The 22,002-nt window shown below is 39.9% G+C and overlaps 1 protein-coding gene across 2 annotated transcripts in view; it reads left to right on the top strand.

Annotated features, from left to right (window-relative positions):
- SINHCAF (SIN3-HDAC complex associated factor) overlaps positions 1 to 21,630 on the top strand; it is a 75,366-nt gene extending 53,736 nt beyond the window's left edge. For both annotated transcript variants that reach the window (XM_059682486.1, XM_059682487.1), the window contains exons 3-6: positions 1,235 to 1,334; positions 3,044 to 3,170; positions 16,022 to 16,172; positions 20,085 to 21,630. In XM_059682486.1, coding sequence (XP_059538469.1) covers positions 1,235 to 1,334; positions 3,044 to 3,170; positions 16,022 to 16,172; positions 20,085 to 20,244 — 538 coding nt within the window. In that variant the 3' untranslated portion in view covers positions 20,245 to 21,630. The remainder of the gene's footprint in view (positions 1 to 1,234; positions 1,335 to 3,043; positions 3,171 to 16,021; positions 16,173 to 20,084) is intronic.
- The last annotated feature ends 372 nt before the right edge of the window (positions 21,631 to 22,002 follow it).

The following is a 22,002-nucleotide window of genomic DNA, read 5'->3' as shown; positions in this document are numbered from 1 at the left end:
TTCGGTATCTTTTGACAATAATTCACTGCTTAATGAAGTAGAATTTACTTTCCAACAAACCCTTGGATAAAATAAAATACATAATGTTGAACTAGTTCCCATGTTAGAAATTATTTTCACCACTTTGTTTTTCTTATCAAAATATTTGTTGATTATTTATTATTAATCCTAGACTTTGTATTTATTTTCAGGGTTGTCAACAAGAGTTCATTGACCTTGCCTTTTTAAATTACATTTTCCTCCTAATGTCTTCATTTCCAATTGTGTACATAATAAATATTATCAGTATTTTTCTGATGTATTTAATTCAGGATAAATGTAATAAATGAAAGTTCCTCAGAGATGTAACAACTTGGTGACTAGTTTCATAGATTTTTTTCCCCTTTGCAGACATGATAACATTTTTTTGTCTAAGAAATTTTTTTTATTGCTTAAAATATTACAAAGAGTAGTACATTTGTCTTTTTTTCCCCCTTGACCTTCCCCCAGCCTCCCCTACCCACCCAGTGTCTTGTGTCCATTGTACATAATAACTTTTTAAAAGTTATAGTGCCTCTGGTTTTGTTTGTTGTGAAACTAGAATACCATCACACATTTTTTCCCCTTTATTATTATTACTTATTTTCCTTCCTTTAATTCTCACCCAAGGACATGTTTCTTATTGATTTTGAGAGAGAGAGAGAGAGAGAGAGAGAGAGAGAGAGAGAGAGAGAGAGAGAGAGAGAAGAGAGAGATTGAGAGAGAAACATCTATTGGTTGCTTTCTGCACTCGCCCCAACCCACATGCGAACCGAAACCTAGGCACATGCCCTGACTGGAATTCAGCCCGCAACCTTCTGGTGAATGGGCCAATGCTTCAACCAACTGAGCCACCCGGCCAGGGCCATCACGTGTTATTTTAAAGGATGGCATTTTGTTGCTTATGAAGCATCTATACATATTTCAAGAAAGATTAATTGGACAGTATTGTTTAAAACTCTGGTGACCAGGATCTCTTCTAGGTCTAAAGTTTACTATTATTAAATTTTAAAACATTATTTTGCAACGTATAAAAATTTGGTTCATTGGATCTGGAAGTTAATTATATTTCCTAATTATACTACAGAAACAATGGAATTGGATCATCCCGGGTGATTAGAAATAGCATCTATGAACTTTTTTTCTAAAGGGAATGTACTTGCTTGAATTTTTTAATGTAAAAGAGACAATAAAGGCTTGGTTGTTTTCTTATCAGGTTGCATGAGACACGTTCAGGAGACATCTGTAATGCCTGTGTCCTGCTTGTGAAAAGATGGAAGAAATTGCCAGCAGGATCCAAAAAAAACTGGAATCACGTTAGTGCATCTGTCATCTTTCTCAATTATACCTGTTATATTTAAAGTAACATTAGTTTCCCCCCATGTAGGAAATAATAATGTTCCTGGGATGGAAAAATATGAAAAGAATAAAGAAAAACAGTTGCCACTTAGATAAAATTGCTCTACATTTTGTCTGTTTGGAAGCAAAATTGCTTGGTGTGGCATTTCCCTAAGGCTGTATCCACTACCCCCAGAAATTCACAATGTACATTTCACATATTTTTAGGTTTAACCCAGAAATTCCTAGAGTTAATCAGATGAGCCTTTTTTTCACCTCTCAGGATGACATTTATCCTAACTCCTGTTGGTACTAATGAGCCTGTAGGTTTTTAATCAGGCCTGGATTTATCACCTCCTAGCTGTGAATTTTGTGCAAGTTACATTTATTTGTAGAGCATAAAGATAGATAATAGCTGTCTCAGAGCGGTTGTGAGAACTGAATGAGACAAAGTATAACATAGTAATCATTCAATTAGATGAAAGCTGTTGTTACCCTCTATGTTTAAATCTAGTTGAGATCAAACTGGTGTATAAATGTGTGTTCTTCTGACCTTTCACTTTATAATTTCACTAGAATTTTTCATAAGATATATTTGACCAGAACAGCACTGAGTCTTAGTTAATTCTTCTGTTTGCTAGCTTTCAGAAGATTTATGACATTTATACAACTTATTTGTTTTTAAGCGGGCAGTCATTTATTCTTTACTTTTTTCCCTATACTTGCTTTACACTATCCTTTGGTGACTTACATTATGATGGTAGGTTTCTGAGGGTCTGTTAACTTACTAAAAAAAGGAGTTTTTCTTTAATGCCTCATCTGGAGGAGATCCAAATTTTGATTTCGAAGGTGATGGCAACCTTTCATCATAAGGGTAGAAATCTGCAACTAGTAAATATGAGTGAGTGCATGAGAAATGGGACCATACGAGCTGAACCCGTGTCCATGCTAGATGGGGGAGAACATGCCATTGCCGTTATTTAACTGACCTCAGGGGTTAAGGGTGGGTAGTGAAAAGAGTTTACAACATAGGTCTGAACACCTTGATTTGAGTCTTGTCCCCCTCCCACTCACCCTGCCCTTTTCACTAGCCTAGTGAAATAAAGTGAAGTAAATAATTTAATTTCTCTTGTTTTCCTTCACTCTAAAATTGGAGTAACAAAAATATCCCCCTTACTGTTTTGTGGTGAAGGTAAAATCAAAAGTATATGAAAGAAAGCTTTTTATAAACTACAAAACATCCTATAGAAGTGATAGTTGTTAGATTTGATTTTTCTTAACCTCCATGGGCCATTCTCACCATTTTTAAATCTACTTAATGTCTTTGTCCAGCAGACTCCTACTATTACCTACTTAAAAAGCAAACAAACAAACCCCCACTATATAAACTATTCTTTACTTTTCCTTGATGTGCTGTAATTTTTGTTTATTTTTTAAAATGTTATTTTTCAATGACAGTTTTCATTCAATATTATATTAATTTTAGGTGTACAGCATAATGGTTAGAGGTAAACTATTTTTAAATTTCATGTAATGATTAAAAAAAGGTTCACACGGACTCTCAAACACTCTAATAGAAAACTGTGGTTCTGAAATTGGGCTCCTTCAAATAGGCATTTGTCTGAACCGAAGGAATACAGAGGTGTCATTTTTAAAATGGTATTAAATATTCAGTATTTTCTTCCAGGTGGTAGATGCAAGGGCAGGACCCAGCCTGAAGACTACACTGAAACCAAAGAAAGTGAAAACTCTATCTGGAAACAGGATAAAAAGCAACCAGATCAGCAAACTACAGAAGGAATTTAAACGTCATAGTAAGTTTGAAACTGAAACACAAGTACTCAAGAATAGTTGTTTTGTTTTTGTTTTTGCCCAGAGGTGGCATATGCTATATATGGATCATTTTTTTTACTTTTATTGCTTTTTAAAAAAAAGAGTGTTTGAAGGGGGATTGTTGACTTGGTAGAGAGAGATATCATCTCTATGGAATCTTGGAATACTGTCCTTGATTTTGATGTCATGAAAATTCTTCCACAAACCAGCCACTTCTTCATATTGTGCTGAGGCCACTTTGCTATCTTTACTGACATCTTAATTTTCTAGAAGATACATTTTTCAAGCTTGTTTACCTGATATTTTATGCATAAGGATATTGAGGCCTGAATATGTGTAGAAGGGAACATAAATAATTAGTGGATGATCTGAGACGAAAGCCCAGGAAAGTAACAGTAGAAATCATAACTCACCTAATGCAGTGAACTCAGCCTCAGTACTTTGGAATTTAGGAGTGTGTGTGTGTGTGTTGTGTGTTGTGTAGAGTGATGGAAGGGCAAAGGAATGACCAATTAGTACCCAGTTCATAAACTCGTATAGGAAGTCGTTGTTGCATGTAGGGCACCTGTAGTGGTACTTCTGTTTGCAGGAATTTGGATTTAAGATTTTGAAAAGGAAATGCAGGGCATATAATGCTATTATGTGACATTTGCATCATCTCCCCTAGCGGGGGAAGATCTGAGGCAGTGCTGTTATATCAGACACATTTGTGTTTCTGCAGTGAAACGGTATTCACATAGATGGAATAGACATTCACACAGTGTTCATGTAACTGGAATCAATAAACTGTACTATAAATAGGTTAGTCAGGTTTGGCTCCTTAATTATAGTTCAGGTCAAGCCAGATATAGTGACCACATAGATTAGGAATACACTTTCCATTTTCAAACCTTTTTCAGAATTGTAGATATGGGTTGTGGGTCAGTATTAGAGTTTTCAGGATTAAAAAACATCTATAGGCAAAATGTTATCAATCAATGCTTGTTTTGAAACAATGGAAAAACAGTTTAATCTACTGATCTAGGTAGACTGAGAAAGGAAGGGTAGCTGTCATCTCATGAGCACTTTGGTATATCTACCCAGCACTTCACATCCATAGTTATCGCCATGATTTCTGTGATAGAGATTAGCACTGGCGTGGTAATTTAACCCCTAGAGTGCCGGGGAGGGCCATCGCGCTCCTCCTGTCTTTCGCCAAAAGTGCCGGGAGCACTATCAAAGCTTCGAAATGGCGTCCAGATCTAAGTCTGCTTTTATTAGTGATGATGATATTGCTAAATATGTCAATGTAGTAAAGGTTTCCTTAAGTTTTTGAATATGTAACTTCATTTACTTGCAATTCATAATTTTTTCCCTAAACTGCTGTAAAATCAGCAAAAATGCCTTGGCAATTTTAGCGTAGTTCCTAGGATATTGGTTGGCACTCAAAGGGTTAACCTTGACCCAGGTCACTTAGTAAGTGGTAGAGGTGAATTTGACCTCCTGTTTGTCTAACTTTAAAGCCTCGTGCTCTTTCTGTACCATCCTGCTGTCTGGTCTGGGGCACTATAACCAATATCTCAGAACTCCAAAGTCTTTCCAGATCTGCTGCTAACTTTGTGCTCTTGGGTAAGTAGGTGTTACCAGTCCTTAGTTATTCTGATGGTTTACAGAGTTGGGCAAAATTAGGTTTACAGATGTGAGATGCGAGACAGTTTATTCTTGTATTAGTATTTATTAATTTTGCATTTTCTTTTTCTGATCTATAATAAAATATATTGGGGTGCTATTAGAGAAGTCTGAAGAGGCTTCCTAGGGAAGGGTGACAGTGAGCTTTGAAAAACACTGAAATTAGAAGTAAATCTTTTAGTCACATGCATTTCCTGTCATCACCATCATTATGCTCTGTCAAAATGTCCTGTTGGAGTTTTCATAAGAACAGCATAATAAATGTCTCTAAGTCAGTACTCCAGAATAATTAAGATTAAGAAACTTATGATCAGCTGTAAACACAAATTTAATTATGGTATCTAAGAGACTTATCCTTTGAAACTGGCACCAACTTAGGGAAATCAACATTTATCCAATCATACAAATACAATTTTAACATCTATATTCAGAATTACATAGCCCTGGCCGGTGTGGCTCAGTTGGTTGGGAGTTGTCCTGTGCACTGAAGGGTTGCTGGTTTGATTCCTGGTCAGGGCACATGCCCAGGATGCTGCTTGATGATCCCTTCTGGTGGGGGGCCTATACAGGGTATTCTGCTCTCATATTGATGTTTCTCCCTCTAAAAATCTCTCTAAAAATCAATTAAAAAAATTTTATATTTGAGACCATATGTTGGCATTGGCAAATGAATTCCAAAATTACCACTTAAAATTCTAAATGAACATCTCCAGTCTTTTCAGAAAGCATTTCCTTTCTTTATACTGTCACAGGTGACTTGTCCATTTATAATAATATTGTGGTAAGTAAACACTACCTTGTCATTATGAAGAAAAAAACTATGATTAGGCAAAGATCATAATGTAGTTCTGGAAGACTATACATTCTTTCACTAAAAACAGTATATAACAGAACAGGGTACTCTTTGAATGGCAGTAACATGCAATGATTTGGTTCTAGAAATGTTCATTTAGTTTCTGCTACATTAGAATTCTGTGTAGGTGTTCACAGTTTGGGAGCTAGGACGAAAAGAGCAATTATTTCTTGCTTACGTAGTAGAGATGCCTCAATATATAACATATATGTATGTATATGTTACCACTGGACATTAACATGGAATTTAGAAAAAAATGAAGAAGACTCACCTATATAACCTAAGTATGAGGGTGGACTTTATTTTTATTTCTTTGGACTTTATTTTTTTTTAAAAGTCTTTTGAGGACTACAAATTACAAAATAAAAGCAGACTGCTACCTAGAAACCTGGTGAATACATTTTGCCTGTGCATGAAAACTTTATCAGTGTTATCCATTTCACAATTTCACCCATTCACAATGGTTTGTATCAGTAATAATGCTCTTCTTCATAAGGCTACTATACACCTTTATTTCAAATTATACAACACACTAGAAGCCCCGTGCACGAAATTCATGCATGGGTGTGGAGGGGTTGTCCCTCGGCCCAGCCTGCACCCTCTCGGGGATGTCTGACTGCCAGTTTAGGCCCGATCCCCCTCTCTCCACAATCCGGGACTGCTGGCTCCCAACCGCTCACCTGCCTGTCTGCCTGATTGCCCCTAACAACTTCTGCCTGCCAGCCTGATCACCCCCTAATCCAGCCGTGGGCAAACTACGGCCCGCAGGCCGGATCCGGCCTGTTTGAAATGAATAAAACTAAAAAAAAAAAAAGACCGTACCCTTTTATGTAATGATGTTTACTTTGAATTTATATTAGTTCACACAAACACTCCATCCATGCTTTTGTTCCGGCCCTCCGGTCCAGTTTAAGAACCCATTGTGGCCCTTGAGTCAAAAAGTTTGCCCACCGCTGAAACCGGTTTGGCTCAGTGGATAGAGCGTCGGCCTGCAGACTGAGGGGTGCCAGGTTCGATTCCAGTCAAGGGCATGTACCTGGGTTGCAGGCACATCCCCAGTAGGAGATGTGCAGGAGGCAGCTGATCGATGTTCCTCTCTCATCGATGTTTCTAACTCTCTATCTCTCTCCCTTCCTCTCTATAAAAAAATCAATAAAATATATTTTAAAAAAAAGTTTGCCCACCCCTGCCCTAACCACTCCTCTGCCAGCCTGATTGATGCCTAACTGCTCCCCTGCGAGCCCGGTTGCCTCCAACTGCCCTGCCTTGAAGGCCCAAGTCACCCCTAACTTCCTCCCCTCCCGGCCTGGTCACCCAACTGCTCTCCCCTGCCGGCCCTCTTGTGTGAGGGTGTAATGGTCAACTTGCATATTACCTCTTTATTATATAGAATTATTCTTTCCAGATGAACTATTAAACACTAAATTCTTATCTCATAAAAATGGCACCTTTGAAAGGGGCAATTTCCACTCAGCCTTTGGTGGCATTATTCCAAGCTATTTCTTTCAACTTTCAAAATGTTCACTTTTTTAAAAATATATTTTATTGAATTTTTACAGAGAGGAAGGAAGAGGGATAGAGAGTTAGAAATATTGATGAGAGAGAAACATTGACCAGCTGCTTCCTGCACACCCTCTACTGGGGATGTGCCCACACCAAGGTACATGCCCTTGACTGAAATTGAACCTGGGACCCTTCAGTCCACAGGCCAACACTCTATCCACTGAGCCAAACCAGTTAGGGCTCAAAATTTTCACTTTTTTTTTAAAAAATATATATATTTTATTGATTTTTTACAGAGAGGAAGGGAGAGAGATAGAGAGTTAGAAACATCGATGAGAGAGAAACATCGATCAGCTGCCTCCTGCACATCTCCTACTGGGGATGTGCCCGCAACCAAGGTACATGCCCTTGACTGGAATCGAACCCGGGACCTTTCAGTCCGCAGGCCGACACTCTATCCACTGAGCCAAACCGGCTTCGGCCAAAATTTTCACTTTTAAGGTGAAGTCTTTCCACCAAAAAGTATGGTCACATTTTGTTTTCCACTGACTACATACATAGATGATGGCAGTGAGCAAGAAAAGACTAAAATTAAAAGGCAGCCATTAAAATAAATGAGTCAATTGTGTAGAAGAAACATTTGATCCATTGCAGTTAACCAAAAAAAGGGGGAGGGGGGAATTAGGGCATGTTAATAGCCAGATGTTTGAGTCATTAGTGAATATATTGAGTATGAAGCTGGTCCTATATGACCAAGTGGGAATATATCATTATCATTGCACTCCATTCTTTACATCAAATACTCTAAGCCAGTAGGAAATAAGAGTTATATTTAGAGTCCCAATTAGAACATGCTGGCATTTAACATTTTCAACAATTTGCTGGGTTTGGCATAGTCATCTCCTTTAGTCACACTATTTTATGAAACCTTTCCTATTAATCTTAAGTGTAAGACATATTTGTTAAATGACAAGACTTTCCTAAGGTACCGTTGAAATAGTATGAGAAGAATACCCATTTGTTTTGCCTGGGAAGATGGAAAATGCAGTTTCTCAGTGGGAAAAAGCTCAACTGTCTTCTTCCCACCACCTCTGCACATACGATTTCCCAAACACCTCACTTCCCAACTTGTTCTCCATGTGGGGTTAAAAATGCACGAAATACTAACATGTAAGCAATGGTCCAGATATTCAAAATTCACGTTAATTCAATTACTGTATATGAGATTTTCATTGATGAGGAGTGCTTTGGACGTACCAAATTAATCACACAAATAACTGCTTTTTGGGACCTTGGATATTTTTACAGTTTAATATTGTATTATTTTCCATAAGAATAACTGTAGACCTAATTTTGCCTACTCTGTATTTAATCTTTGGCTAAAATATTTTAGTACCTTTCTAGTAAAATATTTTGCTAACATTAAGTATGTATGTTTTTGTTTTTTTTTGTTTTTTTATATTTTATTGATTTTTTACAGAGAGGAAGGGAGAGAGATAGAGAGTTAGAAACATCGATGAGAGAGAAACATCGATCAGCTGCCTCCTGCACATCTCCTACTGGGGATATGCCCGCAACCCAGGTACATGCCCTTGACCGAAATCGAACCTGGGACCTTTCAGTCCGCAGGCTGACGCTCTATCCACTGAGCCAAACCGGTTTTGGCAAGTATGTATGTTTTAATTATATATATTCCCTTCTTCACCAGCTATCTCCAAGGAGAAAAAAATGACTAACTCTACCCTTCATTCTCACTAGATGTTTTTGTTTGTTTGTTTGAAATCTCTCCACTTTTATTTTTTAAATCTTTATTGTTGAAAGTATTAAAGATGTCTCTCCCCCCCCCCCCCCCCCCGACCCTCATTGACCCCTTCTAAACTACTCCTGCCATCAGTAGATGTTTTAATAAACGTTTGGGAAATAGTAATTTTATTATACCACTTGACAGTGGTTAGAGGAATTGATTATACTCATACATATATTCCTAGCTCCTTTGTTTAATCATAGGGAAAGTGACATGTGACTAACGTTTGCCTTACTTAGAGAATATGCACAGTTAATTTTATTTTTTTATTTATTTATTTTTTTAATTAAATCTTTATTGTTCAGATTATTACATTTGTTCCTCTTTTTTTTTCCCCCCATAACTCCCCTCCTCCCAGTTCCCGCCCCACCCTCCGCCCTCACTCCCCACCCACTGTCCTCATCCATAGGTGCACGATTTTTGTCCAGTCTCTTCCCACATCTCCCACACCCCTTTCCCCCCCAAGAATAGTCAGTCCATTCCCTTTCTATGTCCCTGATTCTATTATAATCAACAGTTCATTCTGTTCATCAGATTATTAATTCACTTGATTCTTAGATTCACTTGTTGATAGATGCATATTTGTTGTTCATAATGTGTACCTTTACCTTTTTCTTCCTCTTCCTCTTCTTAAAGGATACCTTTCAGCATTTCATATAATCCTGGTTTGGTGGTGATGAACTCCTTTAGCTTTTCCTTATCTGTGAAGCTCTTTATCTGACCTTCTGTTCTGAATGATAGCTTTGCTGGATAAAGTAATCTTGGTTGTAGGTTCTTGGTATTCATCACTTTGAATATTTCTTGCCACTCCCTTCTGGCCTGCAAAGTTTCTGTTGAGAAATCAGCTGACAGTCATATGGGTATTCCCTTGTAGGTAACTGAGTTTCTTTCTCTTGCTGTTTTTAAGATTCTCTCTTTGTCTTTTGCTCTTGGCATTTTAATTATGATGTGTCTTGGTGTGGTCCTCTTTGGATTCCTTTTGTTTGGGGTTCTCCGCGCTTCTTGGACCTGTAAGTCCATTTCTTTCACCAGGTGGGGGAAGTTTTCTGTCATTATTTCTTCAAGTAGGTTTTCAATATCTTGCTCTCTCTCATCTTCTGGCACCCCTATAATTCTGATGTTGGTACGCTTGAAGCTGTCCCAGAGGCTCCTTACACTATCCTCACATTTTTGGATTCTTTTTTCATTTTGCTTTTCCGGTTGGATGTTTTTTGCTTCCTCGCATTTCAAATCATTGACTTGATTCTTGCGCTCCTCTGGTCTGCTGTCGGGCGTCTGTATAATATTCGTTATTTCAGTCCGTGTATGCTTAATTTCTCGTTGGTTCCCCAATATAAGATCGAGGGTCTTATTAGTTTTTGTGTAGATCTCATTAAGTTTATCAACAGCTTCTAAACAGTTCTTAAGAGACCTTAAAAGTGTGGTTCTGAACTCTATATCTTCCATTGACAATTTTGTCCTGTTTCTTTGTCTCTGCATTTTGTTATGCTTCCTTGGTGTCTGCACAGTTAATTTTAGATTGGGGCTGGAAACTGAAAAGTAAGTCCCTTTGAAAAGGAAAGATGTATGGGTTTTGGAGGTTCAGACTTACACTGGGTTTCCCAGGTGCATTGTGAATTGCTAGCACCTGTATGCAACGTACCAAACAGTTGTGACATATTTGAATTTTTATACGTCACCCTCTGAATGGTTTCCTTGCCTCAGGTTATGTATTTGCTTCTGAGCATCCTGCCTGTACCTGACCTGCGTTCCTCTTCCTGAGGCATTCTTTCCAAAGGCTTTGGACCTGAAGCTGGAAACTCTGGGTCTGAGTTCTAGTTCTTGACACTTACAAATATGTGACCCCGGTGTCACTTAACATTGACGTAACCACAGTTTCCTAATTAGAGAAAAGGGGATAATGAAAAAGGGTTTTAAAAAATGCAACAAATTCCTCTATAAATGTTAGCTATTTTTTGTCATCCTTCTTTCTAAAATCTGCAGTGATTTCTGATTGCTACAGAATAAAGTTGAAAATCCCTAGCAAGTCCTTGACGGTTCTATTTCAGAAGAATGTTTGGACTGAGTAGATGCCTCCATGTGCGCAGTGTGTTTTGCTTCCACAGTTTTGCTCATTGCACCTACCTACGCCATGCCATGCTATCCAATTACTCTTTTGTGCCTTTCCAAACCCTGTTTAAAAATTTTGTTTAAATTGTAGTTCTTTGAAGAATTTCTAGACCTACATTCTAGAAGAGAGTTTTTCTTACAAAATGTGTTTGTATATAATTAAGTTGTATCCTAGTATCACAAGTATTAGATTAAACCATATGAAATTGTCATTTTTATAGGTTGGAAATGGTCAAATAACTGCACTCAAACGGTTCATATATATTAAGTACTTCCTAATATAGTGAGTTTTCTTTTTTGTGTTTTTATTTAAATACTAGAGGCCCAGTGCACAAAAATTTGTGCACTGGGGGAGGGGGGGCAGGGGGGTCCTTCAGCCCGGCCTGTGCCCTCTCGCAGTCTGGGACCCCTCAGGAGATAACGACCTGCTGGCTTAGGACTGCTCCCGGGTGGCAGAGGGCAGGCCCAATCCCTAGGTGCAGCCCCTGGTCAGGCTCAGAGCAGAGCCGATTGGGGAGTTGGGGTGCCGCCCCCTGTCATGCACAGAGCAGGGCCCATCAGGTGGGTTGGGGCTCCGTACCCTGTCACACACAGAGCAGGGCCCATCAGGGGGTTAGGGAGCTCCCCCCTGTCACGCACAGAGCAGGGCCGATAGAGGAGTTGGGGCACCACCCCCTGTCACACACAGAGCAGGGCGGATCAGGGGGTTGGAGCACCGCCCTCTATCACCCATAGAGCAAGGCCGATCAGGGGGTTGGGGCGCCGCCATTCTCACACTCAGGGCAGGGCCGATGGGGAGGTTATGGCTCTACCCCGTCACACACAGAGCAGGGCTGATCAAGGGGTTGGGGCGCCGCACCCTGTCACACACAGAGCTGCAGGGCGATCAGGGGGTTGGGGAGCTCCCCCCTATCAGGCACAGAGCAGGGCTGATCAGGGGGTTGGGGCGCCTTCCCCTGTCACGAACAGAGCAGGGTGGATAGGGAAGTTGTGGCCCTGCCCCCTGTCACACACAGCCGCAGGGCGATCAGGGGGTTTGGGTGCTGCCCCCTGTCACGCTGATCCCGGTGCTGGAAGGCATATTACCCTTTTACTATATAGAATAGAGGCCTGGTGCATGGGTGGGGGCCGGCTGGTTTGCCCTGAAGGGTGTCCTGGATCAGGGTGGGGGTCCCCACTGGGTGCCTGGCCAGCCTGGGTGAGGGGATGAGGGCTGTTTGCAGCTGGTCACACACCCCTCAGGGTGGAGGTCCCCACTGGGGTGCCTGGCCAGTCTGGGTGAGGGGCTGAGAGCCTTTTTCAGGCTGGCGGGTGACTGAAGCTCCCAAATGCTCCTTTTTCTCTTTTTCTTTTTTTATTCTGGGCCAGCTTTAGCTCTCAGGCTCCAGCTCTGAGGCCTCTGCTGCTGAAAGCAGGTTTCTGGCCTTTGTTTACCTTCTGTATTTGAAACAATGTTGCAGTCCTGCTGGCTGAAGCCCGGCAGACTAAAGCAGGTTTCTGGGGTTTTGTTTAGCTTTTATATTTGTAACATAGTTGCTTAGAGTTGCAGCTCAGAGGCCGGCAGCGGCAGGTGGGGAATGTTGGAGTCCTCTGTCACTGAAGCAAGCAAGCAAGCCTCATGTTCGCTTCCAGCTGCCTGGCTGCCGGCCGCCATCTTGGCTGGCAGTTAATTTGCATGTTGCTCTGATTAGCCAATGGGAAGGGTAGCGGTCGTACGCTAATTACCATGTTTCTCTTTCATTAGATAGGACTAGTGGCTGAGTGTACAAAATTCGTGCATGGAGGCGGGGGGGGGTGTCCCTCAGCCCGGCCTGCACCCTTTCACAATCCGGGACCTCTTGCTCCTAACCACTTGGCCTACCTGCCTGATTGCCCCTAACTGCTTCTGCCTGCCAGCCTGATCACCCCCTAACTGCTCCCCTGCCAGCCTGATTGACACCTAACTGCTCCCCTGCCAGCCCGATCACCCCCAACTACCCTCCCCTGCCGCGACCCGCCTCCTCCGTGCCACGCAGAGCCACGGGCCACGGGACCCCCAAGCTGTGTGTGTGGCCATCTTGTGGTGACGTTGTGCACAAGGGCCACCTAGGCTTTTATTAGTATAGATGTCTTTTTACTGATTTCAGAGAGGAAGGGAGAGGAAGAGAGAGATAGAAACATCAATCATTGATCGGCTGCCTCCTGCACGCCCCACACTGGGGATTGAGCCTGCAATCTGGGCATGTGCCTTGACTGGGAATCGAATTGTAACCTCTTGATTCATAGGTCGATGCTCAACCACTGAGCCACACTGGCCAGGCAAGGTGAGAATTATTTTTATGAAGTTAAACTATTCATATATTAGAAATGAATCAGCATATTAGAACACTGATGGTGCTTTCTTTGTTTTAGTTACCTAATTTTATGTAAACTTTTGTTAATACAGAACACTTATGAGCTCTATTCAAAAACGTTTTTTTTAGTCTATTTCTTTCCAGGCAGGATATGACACAGGGTTGGATGGCTAGTAGATACAGTAGGTCCCCGGGTTACGTTGGAGATCCGTTCCTAAAGCGCGACGTAACGCGATTTTTCGCCGTAAGTCGGAACCCACCTACATAAGCACCACTCACATGGAGCACATACACAGCAGTAATTAAGTGAAACAGTAAAAAAAGTTTAAAAGAAAGATTCCTGGCCTTTACTTGTGGTAAATAAATAATAAAAAACAAAACACATATGTACATACATCGAAATGACGGAACTTTTTTTTAAATAAATAAATGGGAGATGGTGACATAACCACAAAACGATGTATGTGGAGTCCGATGTAACCCGAGGACTGTCTGTACTTAGTAAATATTTGCTTGGTTCTTTGAATTGAAGGATTGCTCTACCCACCTGTGGGTGGGAATAGTCTTTATTTATTTAATAAAATCTTTATTGTTGAAAGTATTACATATGTCCCCTTTTTTTCTCCCCTCAACCCTTTCTCCCCCGACCCTGCCCCAGGCCCTCACCACCCCACTGTATACATATATGCATGTATACAAATATGCATACAAGGTCTTTGGTTGATTACCTCCCACCCACCAACCCTCCCCCACGTTTGAGGGGTATAGTCTTTAACAGGCTCAACCCTATTTATGACATTGCTCTGCTGTGGACTAGCAGCATAATCCTTATAGCACTGTGACTATCAATTTGCTTTCCACTTCAGAAATTTATATGAAGTCTTCTGAGGGCAAAAATACTAAATCATATTTAGTTTGTATCTGATGAATTGCCTTTATTACTTATTAAATCTTGATCTATTGTAACGTCATTTTTCTGTGTCTTTAGTTTTCTGAAGGCTAATTATGTGTCTTGGCTTTGATTTCTTTGGGTATATCCTGTTTAGGGTGTGCTCAACTTATTGAACCTATAGGTTTATGTCTGTTGCCAAGTTTGGCAAGTTTTCAGCCATTATATTTCTTTGAGTATTTTTTCACCTCCGCCCTCTTTCTCCTTCCTTCCAGGACCACACTGACATGAATGTTGGTTTTTTTGTTAGAGTCCCACAGGTCTCTAAAGCTCTGTTCGTTTGTTTTCTCTGTGTTGTTCAGGTTGGGTAATTTCTGTTGTTTGTTCTTCCAGTTCACTGGTTGTTTTCTCTGTCCTCTACATTCTGCTGTTGAGCCTATCCAGTTAGCTTTTTATTTCATTTATTGTATTTTTTTCAGTTCACATTTCAGTTCCACTTGGTTTTTCTTTATAGTGTCATCTTTTAAAAACTGAGACCTGGTATTTGCTGAGGCTCTGTTTTCATTTGTTTCAAGCATGTTCCTAATGGTTTGTTGAAGCATTTTTGTCATGGTTTACTTTAAAATTTTCATCAGATAATTTTGTCATCTCTGTCATTTTGGTGTTAACATCTACTTGCCTTTTCATTCAGTTTGAGATCTTCCAGGTACTGGATATGATATGATTTTTGATAGGAACATGGAGTTTAAGAATTATGTTTTGAGACTGGATCTTATTTAAAACCTTCTGTTTTAACTGGCTTTTTTTAAAAAAAAAAAAATACTCCTCCAGCAGGGGATGTGGGGAGGGACGCCACCTTGTTCCTGCCAGGTGGTGTTACAAGTTCTCCACTCCTCGTCCATTGACATCTGAAGTGGGAGCTCCCCATGGCTGCCAGGTTGGTGGGGGACTGAGGCTCCCACATGGTGGGGGGACCCTATTTCCGGTGGGCCATAGTGAAAGTCCTGACTCTTCAATAGGCTTCCCCTGACACACGCTGGCTGACATGTTGGGCTGCCTCAGAACAGTCTCGTGAGGATGGAAACCTAGGCTCCCCGCTTGGCCTTGGCCGAGGTGGGTGGGGTTGGGCCGTTGTTTTCTGTGGGGTGCCAGGAGTAGAGCAACTATTGTCTAACAAAAGTTTCCTGCCTTGCTAGGCTTCCCCTTTCCTGGTCTATAGCGAGAGCAGGCTTTTGTTGGCTTTAAAAAAAAATTGTCTGCATCCATAGGTATTTCTGGGTTGGCTATGTATGAGGCAACAAGAAAGCCCATAAAAACTAGGGAACTCACTACCATGACCTTCCTTGGGTCTCAAGCTTTTCTAGCTGTTGACAACTTCCAGGGTCTTTAGGTTCATTTTTTAGGTAACGTTCAGGGCTTTTAGTTGTGCTTATTAAAACCGGAGGAACGGGGCAAAGTATGTCTACTCTTACCTTCCAGGAAGCTTAAGTTCTCATATTGTTTTAGAAACACTTTAGTTAGTAGAAATATCTTCAAGTATCAGTAGTGAATAGAAAAATAATTTTATTTTTATTTGTTTATTTATTTTTACTAACTCATTCACAGTGTTTTATGCCGAGGTTTAATTGCAATCGCATATAATGAAAGAATAATTTGTTTTCTCTTTATTGCAGATTCTGATGCTCACAGCACCACCTCAAGTGCCTCCCCAGCCCAGTCTCCTTGTTACAGTAACCAGTCAGATGAGGGCTCAGATACAGAGGTGGCTTCGGGCTCCAGCAGAACGCCAGTTTTTTCCTTTTTAGATCTCACGTACTGGAAAAGGTAAATGCGATAGAAAATACCTCTCTAACCAACAAGCCTTCTTAATTACAGGCAACAGGTCCCTCCTTCCTTAGCAATTAAATGGCTGTTAGCACACATGCTTGGAGGTGGATTAAGCAAGAATTGAGCTGAGGGTTGGGATTTTGTGTTTTTTCCTATTTAAAATGACTTAAAATGAAAATCATGTTAGGGAACCTGAATTTTCCCTGTAATGCAGTAGACTTAGGTATTCATTCTGACCAACTCATTCACTGAAAAAAGTAAAAGGGCTTGAAATACATATTTTTAAATTTTTTAAAAATGGCATTGAAAAGTGGACAAGTTAATAAGGAATAAACAGGTCAATACTAAGTAAATGTGGGACTCCTAAGTCAGGAAGATGATAGGCTAGAAAAGAGAAAAATATTCAAAGAGAAAAGTGGTTAAGGATTTTCTAGTTCACAGATTTAGGAAGACTAACAAATTAAAAGCAAATAACCAATTGTCTTATGAGTAAAGAAAATTTATCCATAGACAACATCATAGTGAAACTATAGAACATGAAAGACAAAACAGACCTTTAGGCAGAGAGAAAACAGATATTACTTTCAAAGGAACAACAAACACAAAACTGAACTCTCCACATGAATGAAGGAAGCCGGAAAACAATAGATCGTTTTCTTCAGTGGCCCAAGAGTTAATGACTCTCAAACTAGAATTGTATACATGTAGCAAAAATATCTTTTTTAAATAAGGGCATAAGACTTTTTGACTAGCAAAAAAATTGAGAGTGGCTGCCAAATTGACCCTCAATAATGAACATTCTGCAGCAGAGCAGGCAGAATAAAGAGACCCTATATTGAAATATTGAGAAGGAAAATTAAAGACAGTAGCAAATATGGCTGGGCAGGTCAGTTGGTTAGAGCATTGTCCTGGTATACCAAGGCAGGTTCGATTCCTGGTCAGGGCACATACAAGAAGCAACCAATGAATGCATAAATAGTGGAACAGACCTGGCCAGTAATGCTCAGTGTTTAAAGCAGCAGCCTTTGCATCAGAGGGTCATGGATTCGATTCCCCAGCATTTCTGATCCCAGCCCTTCTCCCCCCCGAGTCCGGGTGTGTGGGGGAGGCAACCAATTAATGTGTCTGTCACACCATGTTTCTCTCTCTTTCTCTTCCCCTCCCCCATCCTTTCCACTCTTAAAAAACCAATGGAGCCCTGGCCGGTTTGGTTCAGTGGACAGAGCATCGGCCTGTGGACTGAAGGGTCCCGGGTTCGATTGCTGTCAAGGGCATGGTACCTTGGTTGCAGGCACATCCCCAGTAGGGGGTGTGCAGGAGGCAGCTGATCAATGTTTCTCATCGATGTTTCTAACTCTCTATCCCTCTCCCTTCCTCTGTAAAAAATCAATGAAATATATTTTTTTTTAAAGGAAGAAAGTATATTATAAAATAGAAAATCTTCATAACTAAAAAATAAATGAAAAATACTACAAATCAAAACAGGTGGTATGACATTAAAGAGGTAAAAAGAGCGCCCTAGCTGGTTTGGTTTGGCTCAGTGGTTTGGCTCGGCTCAGTGGCCTGCAGACTGAAGGGTCCCAGATTTGATTCTGGTCAAGGGCACATGCCCGGGTTGCAGGCTTACTCCCCTATAGGAGGCATGCAGGAGGCAGCCGATCAATGTTTCTCTCTCATCATTGATGTTTCTTTCTCTCCCTCTCCCTTCCTCTCTGAAATCAATAAAAATATATTAAAAATAAAAGAAGCTAAAAAAAAGAAAAGTTATCCTCCTAATGCTTTTTATAAATGAAAGACTAAAAGCCAATGAAATGATATATATCCAATTTAAAGGTTAATGAAACCCAATATAAGAAAAAATAAAAGCAAGGGAATCCTAAAGATAACAAGTAGAAATAAATGGAGTAGAAAACCAGTATGCAGTGGATAGAATCAATAAGGCTAAGAACTGGTTGCTGAAAACGACCTGACCAAAAAAATTACTAGAGATAATGCAGATCAAGAAAAAGAGACAGTATTACACATACGTATTTTAGCTAAGAAAAGGGAGATTTAGCTATAGCTAAAGCAGAAATTTAAAAGCCAAAAAGACATTAACAACTACATGCCAATAAATTTGATCATTTATGTGAAGTATATACATTAGTAGAAAAAGACAGCTTACCAAAACTGTCTCAAGGAAAAATAAAAAACCCGACTAGCTCATAATAAGGAAATTGACTCGGTGGTTACAAGTTTTCCCTCAAACAATCCCATGCCCAGATACGCAAGTTCTCCCAAACACATCAGGAACAAATGATAGTGATCTTGCAACTGGCTTTTCCAGATTACAGATAAAAGAGGGCATAGGCCCCAAGCATTCTATGAAGCTAACATAACTTTGACATCAAAACAGTATATCATGATCAGATTAGATTATCCTAGAGATATAAGATTGTTTTAAACATTAGAAAGTCAACTAATATAATTTGCCACACCAACAGTTTCTAAATGAGCAGAAAAAAAATGCCTATCATCTTAGTGATAAATTGAAGGTCTTTGATAAATTTGAACATTCCTTAAAATAAAACTTAGCAAAATAGGAATCGAAGGGAACCACATTGACATTTTCGAGCAAAATTGAGCATATTCCCATTCTTATATCCTGACAACATAACCTAGAAAAAACCTTTAGATATATGCACTGATAATGTACAGCATGTTTGTAATAACAAAAATCAGTCCCATCAAAAGGAGAATGGATAAATTGTGCTGTATCCACATGGTGGAATACTGTACAAAGTTAAAATGAAATAAAGCTTTACCTAACTATGTATGAACCTCAGTTAATGCTGAGCAAAAAAAATTACGGCATACCGTGTGATTCCATATTTCTGTATTCTATAAATACTATGCATAAAGTCAGTGTGATCTAATTTTATATACAGGGTGTGGCAAAAGTAGGTTTACAGTTGTGAGGATGCATTATTGTATTATCTTCCATAACAACTGTAAACCTACTTGTCCCACCCTGTATATATCTGATTTTATATATGAGATAATTATATTTTATACACATAAAATATGCATATGTCTGAATGAGATAACTAAGCAATATGTTTAGAGATGCAAACGCAGTAAAACCAGGAAGTATAAAAAGAACAAAGGAGTGCTAAACCTAAAATGAGGAAAGGAAAGAATGAGGTAGGGTGGGAAGAGATTAGAGACAGGCAAACTGGGGGACTTCACAGGAAGTGATAATTTTTTTTCATTACAGTATGTGAGGTATGGGTGTTATGTGTTGTCATTTTTTGAGTGCCGTTACGTATATATTTTATATCTACTAAATATTTAAATATAGAACTACCAGCTGTGTCAGCCTGGTTATGGTGGCTATTTTTCTTCAAGAGTTGGTGATTTTTGGAGGAAACAGTTTACAAGTTTGGGAGCAGCCTTTGAAACTGACTGCTGTCTCCCAGAATGCCTTCTTTCCCCTTAATATCGGGTAAGATTCCAGTGTGGGATGTATGGGACCTGGGTACTTCCCATTACCTAGCCAGTGGGGTTTCTCTAGGAGGCCCCCCACCTTTTTAATGTATTTTTATTGATTTCAGAGAGGAAGGGAGAGGGAGAGAAACATAAATGATGAGAGAAAATCATTGATTGGCTGCTTCCTGCACGCCCTACGCTGGGGATGGATCCCCGGGCATGAGTCCTGACGGGGGAATCAAACCGTGACCTCCTGGTTCATAGGTCAACACTCAACCATTGAACCACACTGGCCAGGCTTTGGGAGCCCTTTTTTGGAATGTGGAAGTAGACCCTTCGGATCATGTTGTACTAACTATTATGATGAGTTGGTGTTTTTTTTTTTGTATTCCTGTTCTTCTTCCTTATTAATATATTTCGTTCTTTCCATTTTTCTTTTAGACAGAAAATATGTTGTGGGATTATCTATAAAGGCCGCTTTGGGGAAGTCCTCATTGACACTCACCTCTTCAAGCCTTGCTGCAGCAACAAGAAGGCGACTGCAGAGAAGCCGGAGGAGCCCAGCCCAGAGCCTCTGCCCATCTCCACCCAGGAGTGGTGACTGAGGTGTATGTAGAAGGGGAACAGGAAATGATTGAAATTTTAGGGGGGAAAAAACCCAAAACACAGCAACAAAATGACCTTCCTGTTTTTCACTTGGATACCTGCTATTCTGCCAAAAGACAATTTCTAGAATAGTTCCGAATGGGTTATTTTTTCCTCCACTTCCACAAGTTCCACCAACTCTGAAGCCAGTGTCTAGCTTACTAAAAGGAAAAACAGACATGTACATAATATTTAAGATGCTGAGTATTTCATAGGAAAGCTGAATGCTGCTGTAAAGTGCTCTTTAATTCTTTTTCTTTTAAATCCCCTTCTCATGAATGAAATTAGGGGGACTTCAGGGGACAGAGATGGGATTTGTTGTATGATAAACGTACGTAGTTTTTAGTCTTTCTATATTGAGAAGCAGTGGTTGGGGCATTTTTAAAGATGGCTGACTACACTTGTTTTCCTTCATGATCATGAATTTGTCATAAACCAGTAACCTGGACTTGCCCCTCGAGGTAGTTGTTAATAATTTTATAAATATTAAGGTCTTGCCAAGGTTCTGAGGATTCAAACCTGTACTACTGAATATTAAGCAGGACAGAATAAGCTCTCTGGTACAAATACCTTGAAGGAGTCATTTCTAAATATACAAAGAGGTAACTGGACTGTATATGTTGTATCCTGTGTCACCTCCTTCATATTGCTATTTGATGAAGATTTTAATTTATATGAAACTTCTAAAGCAGAATCGAAGCTCCTCTTGGGGAAATGTCAAGCAAGTCTTCAGGATAAGCAATCTTAATATAGACAGTACCAAAGCTTTATTTTACCACATGGGAGAGAACACACTCTATGAAACATGTTCAGATATCTGAAAAAACGTGCAGGCTTTCAGGATAGCATAAAAATAACAAAGGTTGATGCTTCTGGGGGCACGCTTCTCAGAGGGGCTCGCTGAGTGTGTAAATAATTGACTTTGGCTCGTGTTGCTTACCGGTGACTTCATTGGAAATCTACACAATTCAGTTTTAGCTCTGGATTACTTCAGTTGACCTTTGTGAAGGTTTTATCTGTGTAGAGTGTTTGTTCAACTTGTTTTAATGTATGAGGGTTTTAGCGTCTCCCCCTACCACTATATTAAAGTAAAATGCTAGTAAAAGAAAAGAGGTGTGTTAATGCTGAGTGGGTTTGGCTTTTTGTAGTCAGGTTTTCTGAACATTGAGATTTTACATGATAAATCCTGAACGTGGGGCCCTTCGGTTCTAAAATTTTTATGAAAAGCCTGTTCCTTGAACTCAAACCCAAGTACTCTCATTGCCTCTTTTCTATCAATTCAGGAAGAATATTACCGGTTCACACTTTTTCAGAACGAGGGAGGATCATTTTCCGACCTTATCTTTATAATAAAATGACTCGGTGCTTATTTTTAAAGCCTGATTTTAAAAATTGGATAGTATGAATAACAATAAGGAGTGAGCTACTTTTTATGGGCACCCTGTAGTTTTATAGTTCTTATTCTAAACTTAAAATTTTATATTCCTTTGGAAGAAACTACAAGCCACCGTCTGTACAGACAATACAGTGGTGTGGGGTGGCGCCCCCACAGCCTCGAAGGTGTACTGCAAGAGTCTCAGCCATTCTCCTCTTCCTCCCGAGTTACTTTGAAATGGTCCTTTTTTTTATTTTTTTATTTTGTACATTTTGGCTACAGTGTCGGTGGTAGAATATACTATAATATGGATCATCTCTACTTCTGTATTTATTTATT

This window comes from Myotis daubentonii, chromosome 2, assembly GCF_963259705.1.
Source record: "Myotis daubentonii chromosome 2, mMyoDau2.1, whole genome shotgun sequence".
NCBI classification, from domain to species: domain Eukaryota; kingdom Metazoa; phylum Chordata; class Mammalia; order Chiroptera; family Vespertilionidae; genus Myotis; species Myotis daubentonii.
This window is presented reverse-complemented; position numbering and strand designations above follow the sequence as displayed.